At 32.9% G+C, this 12,384-nt stretch overlaps 1 protein-coding gene across 1 annotated transcript; it reads left to right on the top strand.

Annotated features, from left to right (window-relative positions):
* Positions 1 to 1,398: 1,398 nt before the first annotated feature.
* gdi1 (GDP dissociation inhibitor 1) lies at positions 1,399 to 11,758 on the top strand. The gene is made up of 11 exons (XM_051097257.1): positions 1,399 to 1,688; positions 2,952 to 3,059; positions 3,273 to 3,372; positions 4,508 to 4,642; positions 4,739 to 4,937; positions 5,041 to 5,172; positions 5,253 to 5,352; positions 5,439 to 5,610; positions 5,813 to 5,957; positions 6,199 to 6,253; positions 9,605 to 11,758. Exons 1-11 carry the CDS (start codon positions 1,644 to 1,646, stop codon positions 9,755 to 9,757), a joined length of 1,344 nt encoding a protein of 447 aa, XP_050953214.1. The 5' UTR covers positions 1,399 to 1,643; the 3' UTR covers positions 9,758 to 11,758.
* The last annotated feature ends 626 nt before the right edge of the window (positions 11,759 to 12,384 follow it).

Below are 12,384 nucleotides of genomic sequence, written 5' to 3' on the forward strand. Positions count from 1 at the left end.
ATACATAAGAAAATGAGGATTTCACGATTCTTTGATGAAAAAAAAGATCCAAAGATCAGCATTTATCTAAAATAAAAAGCTTTTAAAACATTATACACTGTACCATTCAAAAGCTTGGTCAGTATTATTTTTTTAATTCATTGAAATGAATGCTTTTATTTAGTAAGGATGCTTTAAATTGATCAAAAGTGATGATAACAATATTTATATTGTTACGAAAGATTCTATTTCAGATAAATGTTGTTCTTCTGAACTTTTTATTCATCAGAGAAACCTACTTAGCTGTTTTCAACATAATAATAATAATAAATGTTTTGAGCAGCAAATCACAATATTACAATGATTTCTGAAGGATACTGGAGTAATGATGCTAAAACTCAGTCCTGAAATCACAGAAATAAATTCAAAAATATATAATTGAATAAAAAAAACTATACTCAAATAGAAAGCAGTTATTTTAAATAGTAAAAATATCTCACAATATTACTGCTTTTGCTGTATTTTGGATCAAATAATGCAGGTTTGGTGAGCAGAACAGACATTAAAAATCGTACTGTCCAAAAACGTTTGACTGGTAGTGTATATTCTTACAATCTATCTGTCTATCTATCTATCTATCTATGGGACGCAGCACTGTAAAATACATTGTTAATACAGTGGTCACATTGTAAAATAATAAAGGTACTCGCACTATTCTGTAAAAACAGAAATATCTGATAAAATGCCATTTATTTTTAACAACTGAACGCTCGTTTGTCTGCTTTATCTGCATGATCCAAATGTATCGGTTCTCGCAACAAAAAAAAAAAATAAAAAATTGCTAACAGTTAATCAAAAACTACCTTTGTTTTGTAAGAGACAATCCGCTTCTTAATACTCAATGTAAAATTAGCATTTGTCTCTAAACATATTAGTGCATCGGGATGACGCTGTAATTTCAGGACAACTTTATGATGTTTAAATATTGACAGACTCTGTCATATGACCGCATTTAACCATGCTTATTTTAATTACTAGCATATCATATATTATGAGCACGTTGATATGTAAGCATAAAATCCTTTGCGTTTGCAGAACACTCAAAACATCTCTTATCTTAATTATCACCACGTTAATTCACGCATTATTGAGAGAGGCTTCATCCAGTGTTGTCGGCGGAGGGATATCTGGTACTGTGACTGCGCCCTGTGCCATTCAGCTGTAAAATGGGGAAATGAAAGTGCCACCGAGCGAATTCAACTGTACTCAATAAGATTACCCAGGATGTGAATTATGGTTGATATTATTAAAGCATCTATATTTACGGCTGAACTGTAACTCTGGGTTGATGACATTCGTGGCAATATTAATTATCTCCCGTTAGGGAGGTGCACTATATTATTTCGCGAATGTCTCCGCACCGCTGGAGCTCGTGTTGCGGTCAGGGCCATCTTTGGTTGTTCTCGCCGGTCGCACCACAGTCAGTGATCAATTGTGATACGTATCAAATTATTTGAGCGGTAATTGTGTGCAAAGAGCTGGTTTTTGCCGCTTATAGGACAACAGACTGATTCTGCATAAATATTTTGTTGCATCAACACCGTTTCGCAGATTTTTTTGCAGCGGAAATTTGGCTAAAGACGGGAGATCCACTGTAATACAACATGGATGAGGAATATGATGTTATCGTATTGGGCACCGGACTCACAGTGAGTAACGCATTCGGGTCACTGAGGACTCGCTCGCTTTGGAAACAGATAGAGATATTGCCGATGAATGCTCCGATGCTTATAGATGTGGCTGTACGAATAGATGCTTTGCGTTAGATTGAACCCGAGGGCCTATTGCTGACGCATCCTTTGGACCAGTACTGTATGTGTGTCTAGTGAGCCAGCATTTCTCGCAATTTCTTCCTGAATACGAGTGCAATCCATCCCAAATTCACCTTCCCACGTATTTTCAAAGCCATTGAGGCTGCATCATTATATTGACATGAAAGCGGTTATTAAAAAGTAATGAATGATTCTTCTCCCAGTGTCTGGTTCTAAGGAGTGGCATCAGGTATCCCGTTTGGTCGTGCGTCGAAATAAGGGAGATACATGTTTTCATTGCGGATATTTTGCCTTTAATGATTTGCCAACGTAAAAGCTGCGTTTTACCTAAGTGATGTTAGTTCATTGTTTGCCTGTATTTATTTTTGTTATTGTTATAATCTAAAGAGCCCGGTTTAACAAACGTAGGAGCTTGACATTGCATAAATGCGTGCAAAAGCAGTATTATTATTAATAATATTAAAAACGTAAAAAGCAGAAGTGTTTTTATCAAACGTTTCCTCAATTTTCCTCATGGAGGATAGTGGCTGATCTGGGCTGCGGCTCGTAATGTGGGCTGGGTGTAGCGATGTCCGATTCGTGAACGAATTGTTCTTGTGAGTCGAATCTTCTTAGTGAATCGATTTGATATCCGAATTGTAAAAAATGTATAAACACCTCTTGGAAATGTATTTACGACTTACCTATATGGAAGTTTTAACACACAAACGGTTGGATGTGAAACTTTAAAGTAATTACCGTATTGCTTAATGTAACTGTAAATTATGTTTAGGTTCTAAAATATTAATTTTTTATGCCATGGCTGCAACAAACGGAATTGGAACACACACATTAGAATAAACACAGATGTTTATCAAACTTAAAAACATGAAATAGGCCACGAATGTCAGAATGACGTAGACGAGTCAGAAGAGTTCGTTTTTCGAAGCGCTTCATTTCAGTGAGAACTGTTCAAAAGAACCGATTCGCGGAAATGATTCGGACTTTCCATCACTGGTTGGGTGGGGTGACTCGCATCCATCCCAGTGTTTAACACGGAAGTCAAGGCAGTGGATAGATACCCGCTGCCATGTCAACAGATGAATTGAAATAGTATATCCATGAGCGATTATTTCAACTAAATCATGTTTGTTTGTGTAGGAATGTATTCTCTCTGGGATCATGTCTGTGAATGGGAAGAAAGTTTTGCATATGGACAGAAATCCATACTACGGTGGTGAAAGTTCCTCCATCACACCCCTGGAGGAGGTGAGGATGCTTCGCATTTACCACTGTCACTACTCCAATCTCATGTCTGCTTGATATTAAACACGTTTACTATAATTGTATAATTGCGAGAATAAATGTTTCCTTGTATTTTAACAAATTCATTTTTTAATTTTAATGTTAATATTCATATCACATTTAAAAATGATTTTTTTTTTAATGCATGCACTCACATTTAACATGTTTTTCTCTCAGCTCTATAAAAGATTTGGGATTTCAGACAGCCCCCCAGAGTCAATGGGCCGGGGAAGAGACTGGAACGTGGATCTTATTCCTAAATTCTTAATGGCCAATGGTAAAAATACCTAAGTAACATGATTTTTGGTATGACAATATTGCTCAAAACTAATATTGCTGTCAAACAATTAATCGCGATTAATCGCATGCAAAATAAAAGTTTGTGTTTTCCTAATATATATGTCTGTGTGTACTGTGTATATTTATTAATTATATATAAATACACACATATGTATATATTTAAGAAAAATATGTTATATTTATATACAAAATATTTAAATATCAAACTTGAGATTTATATATCATGTAAAAGCTAAATAAACAATTTGTTAGGATTGGATAATATTTGGCCCGAGATTTGAAAATCTGGAATCTGAGGGTGCAAAAAAAAAACTAAATATTGAGAAAATCACCTTAAAAGTTGTCCAAATGAAGTTCGTAGCAATGCATATTACTAATAAAAAATTAAGTTCTGATATTTACGGTAGGAAATTTACAAAATATCTTCATGGAACATTATCTTTACTTAATATCCTAATGATTTTTGCCATAAATAAAAAGTCGATAATTTTGACCCATACAGTGTATTTTTGGCTATTGCTACAATTTTTGGTTTTGTGGTACATATATACATATATATAAATATGTTTAAATGACATGTATTTGTGTGTGTGTGTGTGTGTGTGTATAAATATATATATTAGGGCTGGCAAATGATTAATCGCATACAAAATAAAACTTTATAAATATATAAATACAGCCACATTCATGTATATATTTAAGAAATACACGTATATGTATTTATTATAATTTTTATAGAATTGATATATATAAATAAAAATATTTTGTACATAAATAACATATTTCTCTTAAATATATACATTAATTTGTGTGCATTTATATATACATACACAGTACACACGTTTAATCGCAATTAATCATTTGCCAGCCCTAATATATATGTATATATATATATAGATATATATATAGATATAATTATATACATAATACACACAAATTTTATTCACAAACTTTTATTTTGCATGTGATTAATCATGATTAATCATTTGACAGCTCTACTCAGAACATGATTTTGGATGAAACTGTTGTCCTTTAATTAATGCAAGTCCATAATTTTTTATAATACTCTGAATAATGACGTACCACTGCATTTTGTCATTATCTTCCTTAAGGTCAATTAGTTAAGATGCTTCTGTACACTGAAGTCACCAGATATCTTGACTTCAAAGTGGTTGAGGGAAGCTTCGTGTATAAAGGAGGAAAAATCTACAAAGTGCCCTCTACTGAGACAGAGGCACTGGCTTCAAGTAAGTCCAGATAGGATTTTTATTATCTCTAGAACGAAATCAAAAATTGTTTTGATAAAAATGCAGATTAATTTAGTTGCCACATGTTTTGCTTAGACCTAATGGGAATGTTTGAGAAGAGACGTTTCCGCAAGTTCCTAGTTTTTGTGGCCAACTTTGACGAGAACGACCCCAAGACTTTTGAGGGCGTTGATCCCAAACTTACAACAATGGGAGAAGTGTACAAGAAGTTTGACTTAGGACAGGACGTCATCGACTTCACGGGACATGCCCTGGCCCTCTACAGGACAGACGAGTAAGTGTCGCTAGTGTTACAAAACTCCAGAATGTATGTAAGAGTCTTATTATTTATCATGTTTTGCATTGATAATAAACGAACTGATGTAAATTCCTTCTAGCTACCTTGAGCAGCCTTGTCTGGAGACCATCAATAGGATCAAGCTCTACAGCGAGTCTTTGGCGCGCTACGGGAAGAGCCCATACCTGTACCCTCTGTATGGACTGGGGGAGTTGCCTCAAGGATTTGCTAGGTCAGCCACTCCTCCCACCCAATCATTCTAGTAAGCATCATTTTAAAGTCCTTGTGTTATAAATATGGTCGAACTTACAGGTTAAGTGCAATTTATGGAGGAACCTACATGCTGAACAAACCAGTGGATGAGATAGTGATGGAGGGAGGACACGTGGTGGGCGTGAAATCGGAGGGAGAGGTAAATTTTTTAGACGAGCAGTGTTTGCAGTGTGATATAACTCAAAATTATTTATTAAATAGCAACTTCGTTTCTGCTTTTTCCAGGTTGCCCGCTGCAAGCAGCTCATCTGTGACCCTAGCTACATCCCGGACCGCGTGCACAAAGTCGGTCAGGTGATCCGGGTCATCTGCGTCCTCAGCCATCCCATTAAAAACACTAATGATGCCAATTCCTGCCAGATCATCATCCCTCAGAACCAGGTTAACCGCAAATCAGGTTCGTGACAGTATTTCAACTTCGGAATACTTGCAGAGAAACATTTGCAGGACAAACCTACACTAAATGTGTGTAGAGTGTGTATGAAGTGTGTGTGCATCAGTAATTGTGTGCAGTCAACACTAGAGGGCGCTGTTTGCTTTCATTCAAAAGTGTGAGGTAATGAAAGGTTCATTCATATTTTGTTTTTGTTTGCTGGTAGATATCTATGTTTGCATGATCTCCTACGCCCATAATGTGGCGGCTCAGGGGAAGTACATCGCCATTGCAAGCACCACTGTGGAAACCTCTGATCCTGAAGCTGAAATCGAACCTGCTCTGGAACTCCTCGAGCCTATTGACCAAAAGTCAGTTTACTCTCTTGTTCTATGTTTTCTATACCCTGTTTACTTTAAGAACTGACAAATCAAGTAACATGGTTCAGAAAAATGTAACTATAATTGTATTACTGTATTTAAAAAATATATACTTTTCACTCCAGACAAACACTTCAAAACTTTGGTCCGGAATGACAGTTGGCCAACTAAATTCATGGACACATATAATACATGAATGCAATTTTTTTATTATTATTTTGTCATTTTACAGGTTTGTGGCCATCAGTGACATGTATGAACCCACAGATGACGGTACAGAGAGCCAGGTCAGCTTCCCACAGATATTTTAATATTATTATTATTATTATTTTCATTTAATTTTATTTTAGCTGTAGTAATTTTTGTTGTCTTTATTTATTATTATTTTAAATATTTATATTTAGCTTTAATTCATTTTTATTTCAGTTTTAGGTTTAGTAATTGTAGTATTTCCCCCTAAATTTTTATTTCATTTAGTTTCTGAGAAAACATTTCTAATTTTCACATAAACTGAAATAATATTAAATACAATAATATTAGATGAAAGATTTAATCTTAATAAGTATACTAATATTTAATATTATTTTAGCCTTATTTTAATTAAAGAAAATTATTTTAAATAGTATAATTTTTGAATATACCTATTTAGCTTTAATTATTTTTTTATTTTAATTTTAGGTTTAAATATTATAGTATTTCATCTTACTGTTTTATTTCATTTAGTTTCCAAGAAAACATTTCACAGAACAAACTTTATTTCAGTGAACAAAAATGATTTTAATAGTTTACTTTTTATATATTTCTTTTTAGCTTTAATTAATTAATTAATTAATTTTAGTTTTAGATGTATAAATTATAATATTTCACCCTGAACTTTTATTTCATTTGTTTTCCAAGGAAACATTTCTAATTTTTATTTAAGCTGAAATAATATTAAAGATAAGCATTAGAAAACAGATTTGAGCTTAACAAGAGTACTTTTATTTAATATTATTTTCAGATTTATTTTAATTAATGAAAATGATTTTAATAGTTTAATTTTTTAATATTTTTTTTTAGCTTTAATTTATTTTTATTTCAGGTTATGGTTTAATTAAAGTATTTTGACTTGTTTTATTTTGGTTAGTTTCCAAGGAAACATTTCAAATTTTCATTTAAGCTGAAATAATATTAAATAAAAGCATTAGATAACAGACTTAAACATAAGTATACTTATATTTAATATTACTTCGGCTTTTTTTCAGTTAACAAAAATTATTTGAATAGTTTAATTTTTAAATATTTCTATTTAGCTTTAATTTCTTTTTATTTCCGTTTTAGAGTTAATAATCATAGTATTTCACACTGATGCAAAAATCAAATCCACGTCAGATGGGCGAGTTGCAGAAGTTGTAAATTTATTCAAAAGATTTCAGAAATGCAAATGAGTAACATACATAATCATAACTTGAAACTAAAAAATTAAAATTTAAGTTTCAATAAGAATGTTCAATCCAATTATTTCACAAATAAAGTTGTTCGTAATCAATCTATAATCAAACAAGTTAGTATACATTTAAGAAATCTTTGAATTATATCAATCCTATAAATTTTACAAATCTGAGGAGATTAACTCTGGAGAAAGATAGAGAAGAGGAGAAAAAGAAGAAGTGACAGCAAAGAGGTAAAAGCAGAAGTGAATCCTCGTCAAAGACACAGGTTTTATATACTAGAGAACTAAGACTGAAAAAAAAAGGGTAATTTCCTAATACATGACTAGGAAAGTATAACGTCTGTAAAGATCTCCCACGCCTGCATCAACTCGTGACTACCTAGAAATAAATTAATGATATGCCACCCCCGGGACACAGGCGGTACAGGATATACCAGTTTAGACATAGAGACCCAAACTTTTCTAATCTCTAAAAGGGGAAATAAGCATGCTGCATTTCACACTAAGTTAAAGTTATTAACACTAAGTTAAAGATTATACATAGATCATTTGACACAACATACTGCTGACCAGAAAGACCACGTGTACAGTACACAATGTACAAGTCTTGTTAGGTGTGCTGTGCTAGTCAAGAAAAATCATGAAAGAACTGAGTACATAATTTTTAAGAATTAATAATAACTAATATCAATGCAAAGAATAATTTAACTTCTTATATGAATATGTACATTTCAAAATCCCATCAACACTAAACATTTTTATTTCATTTAGGTTCCAAGGAAACATTTCTAATGATCACTTAAGTAGGGCCCTATGAACGCAGACAGAATCGTGGAATCCAGTCATAAAAACTGAATTTCCTGAATAACGTGGAATGTCACGTAATTTTTCAAAATTTGAATGAAGTAATCAAAAGTAGGTCATTACCCTCAAATCAAACCGCAATATGGACTAGTAAATATAACACCGCAAAAATACCATTTAAATGTAAATCCTGCATGTTCTGCGTGTCTCTGTTTTAATGAATGGAGCAGACAAGCGGTTTTGTTTACTACACACACACACTGACGTGCACGTGACGCTCACAGTGATTTCAGCATTTGACGATTCCATTTTAGGAAAACTAGCGTCGTATCATATACACACAGAAATGTAAAGGCAGACACGGCAACACGTCAAAATCAAATTCCGGTTTAACTTGAAGACACTGTGCCACAAATATACTACTACTATTACTACTACTACTAAAATGAAACAAACATTATTTTTTAGGGTATAATCACACAACATTTCTTCCATGTTTTAATTTTGATAGTAAATTCCCCTTTGTTTGCGAAAACAAAAAAAAAGTTTGCTTAATTTTCAATAATTAAAAGATAAATGAAATTCATTTCATTTGATAACCAGAACATTTTAAATGCACAACACAGAATTTCTGAGGGTAAAAAAACGTTCATATGACTATTTTAAGAATAAATTTGAATAAATAAGTATGCTTTCAAATAATTAGACATGCTAGAACAATAAAACATGAGAAAAAATAAAACATTTAGGGCCCTAAACATGTCATTTTTGTTAAACCTTTATTAAATTGATGTGAAATTGTGTAAGTTTCATGATTTTAATTATTTAGATGTGCTTTACCACTTTGGAGGAGTTGAGAAAACTTTAAACCCAAAAAATGGAATCCAGAAAAATTAAAACAGAATTTGGGAAAAAATAAAACGGATTTCATAGGGCCCTACTTAAGCTGATATAAGCATTAGATAAAAGACTAATAGTTTAATTTTTAAATATTTATGTGTAGCTTTATTTTTATTTCAGTTCATGTTTTAATATATATATATATATATATATATATATATATATATATATATATATATATATATATATATATATATATATATATATGAATATATGAAGAGTTTATTTGCAAAAACAGATAACTCCCAAAAATCATGTTCTTTTTATTTTGCATTCCAGTTAATCTCAATAAAACTGCAGTTGGGTTATTTTGATATTGTATATATATATAATTTATTTATTCATTTATTTTCATTTTTTCCATTTCATTTCAGTTTAATTTCAATTAAAAACTATTCAATAGCGTTAGTTAACAATAACAACCCTGGCTTCACAGTAATTTCTTTCAATAAGGCACTGCTGGGCATCAATCCCAAACATAACCGCTTCTTCATTTTTCCAGGTTTTTGCATCACGGTCCTACGATGCCACCACTCATTTCGAAACAACTTGTAACGACATCAAGGACATCTACAAGCGCATGACAGGCAGTGACTTCGACTTTGAGAACATGAAGCGTAAACAGAACGACGTCTTCGGCGAGGACGAGCAGTGAGGGGTGGAGAAGTGACGGAGGAGTGGAGAGGCAATGATCAGAAGGAGGGCGAGAGATGAGGCGGGCTGAACGACATTTACCACACTGGGTTCAGAGGTTACGCAGAATCGACAACGCCGTAAATCTCTTTCAACCGGCCTTATCTTTCCCAGCGTGCTCTTTGCTCATTGTCTCCACACCCCTCCGGTGTCTCTGTTCAGATACTTACAGTTCAGCACACAGACACACAAACGCTCTGTCGCTCACATTCCACAACTCTGCACTACAAAGTGGGCTCACACCAACATGCTATTTTAGATTCCTACACAAGCAGTATGCATTGTTTGCGCAAAATATCCTGTTGAAGTGAAACACGCGTCTTTCCGTTCTATGAATATCGTCTTTTGACTGAAGCCCATACATGTGAACAATTCCTCGAATATTGAAGGAGATTTAAAACATTTCTCAACTTTCGTGAAGTGTCCCCAACTGTCCCAGACTGTTAGTTTAGCATACTATCGTCACTTTGACATTTAACAGCTTCATGTGAACAGCAGCCTTCCTGTACTTTAGGAAAGTGTCACAAAAACATATTAAACACTCTCCGTTAAACACTACAGTTTGACACCTGGAAAAAGGATGTAATATGATACTGATAATATTTAAAATACAAAACATTTGACACTTTGACACTCTCATAGTCTCATATCATTGCATTTCCTACTCTGCTCTAGCACTCACTGGTCTTTAAAGTTATTTAATTCTTTTCTATTATTATTATTATTATTGGTGGATTTTTTTTTTTTGACAACTAAATTGAATGAGATGTATAATATGCAGTATAGAAGTGAACTGTAAGCCATTAACTTGTAACTAACATCACAATCTTTGTGCTAACCTAAAAACATCACGATTTCTAATGACCTTATTCTACGTTCCTCACGCTCCTGCTATCATTCATTTCATTTGTAGTGAAACTGACACGTACAGCTGTTATCGAATGCGAATGCAAAAATGCATAACGAGTAGATCGCCTAGTCTGTTATGGGAAATGAGTCTTAATAGGAATGTGGAAGCAATTTTCACTCCCACAGCTGCAGAAGTAAACGATAATGTGAATTTAATGAGTGTCCGATCCTTTGGTATTTGATAGTAGCCATATCCGTTGGTGTTCTGGCTTTGTAAACCAGACTACAGTCTACTAAATACATACATGCTCTAACTCTGAATTGTGATGAACACTATGCCTCTCCCCATGTACTGTAAAGATTCTCACTGCATCATGCAATCAAACTTCATCTTTGATTTCTATTTTATCTGTGATTGACACATGTAGTCTCTGCATTTACACAAGACTAACTTAGTATTGAACAATGACTGGTCATGTTCACCATTGCTTCTGTTTCTAATCATGCTTGTTTGTTTTCAAACGATTTGAATCGCCATCACTAGTTATAGTAGACGCTAGTCTGGAGCAGATGATAACGGTGTGCTGTTTGAACTCACTGTACAGCTTTCAGTGTAGAATATACAAGCATTGTCATGTTTTCCATACTCGCCTTTGCTGAGAAACAAGCCTTTGACTGTAGTTTTTTCCTCCCCCCCGCCCTGTTTATTATGAATGGAAAACAAGTGTGAGTTTCATTACATTCTTGAATTTTATTGGGCCAAAGTCACTTATGGCCTTATAGATTCACATAGAAGCGTACAGGTCTTGAATTCTCTTCCTTAGTGCACAGATTAGATTGTGAATTAATGATAACTGGAATCAAATAGAATTACGCTGCATTGCTATGTTTGTTATCTTTTGCACCTCTCCAGCATATTGTCGCATATGTTTGGATTAACTGTTTTGTACTGTATTTATTTTCATTTTGTCCTTCATTTTCAATGTTGAAACAACTAAACAACTTTAAAAAAACTGACACACAAACTCGACAATTTTAAGTTGTGAATTTCATCTCGTGTTTGAGCAGTCTTGTGCAACAAAAATAAATATGAATAAAATGAAACTCAATCTTTCTTTGGTTGCATTTGATTACTGGCACTTGAAGAAGGATTTCTTTTTCTAACAGGACAAAGGAAACATTCAATACTTATTACTAATATACAATATTATATTATTTTAAATTAAGGCATATATATATATACACACATACACTGCCAGTCAAAAGTTTTTGAACAGTAAGATTTTTAATGTTTTTTAAAGAATTGTATTTATTTGATCCAAAGCACAGCAAAAACAGTACAATTAGGAAATATTTTTACGATTTAAAATAACTGTATTTCTGTGATTTCAAAGCTGAATTTTTTTTAGCATCTTTACTCCAGTCACATGATCCTTCAGAAATCATTCTAATATTCTGATTTGCTGCTCAAAAACATTTATTATTATTACGTTAAAAACAGCTGAGTACATTTTTTTCAGGTTTCTTTGATAAATAGAAAGTTCAGAAGAACAGCATTTATCTGAAATAAAATCTTTTCTAGCATTGTAAATGTCTTTAGCATCACTTTTGATACATTTAAAGCATCCTTGCTAAATAAAAGTATTAATTTCTATAACTTCCAAAAAAATGTATACTGACTGAATTTATACTGAAAATTTGTACTGGTGAGGTTTTGAATGGTATAATGTTGTCTAAATT

The sequence above is a fragment of the Labeo rohita genome, chromosome 23, assembly GCF_022985175.1.
Source record: "Labeo rohita strain BAU-BD-2019 chromosome 23, IGBB_LRoh.1.0, whole genome shotgun sequence".
Lineage (NCBI taxonomy): Eukaryota > Metazoa > Chordata > Actinopteri > Cypriniformes > Cyprinidae > Labeo > Labeo rohita.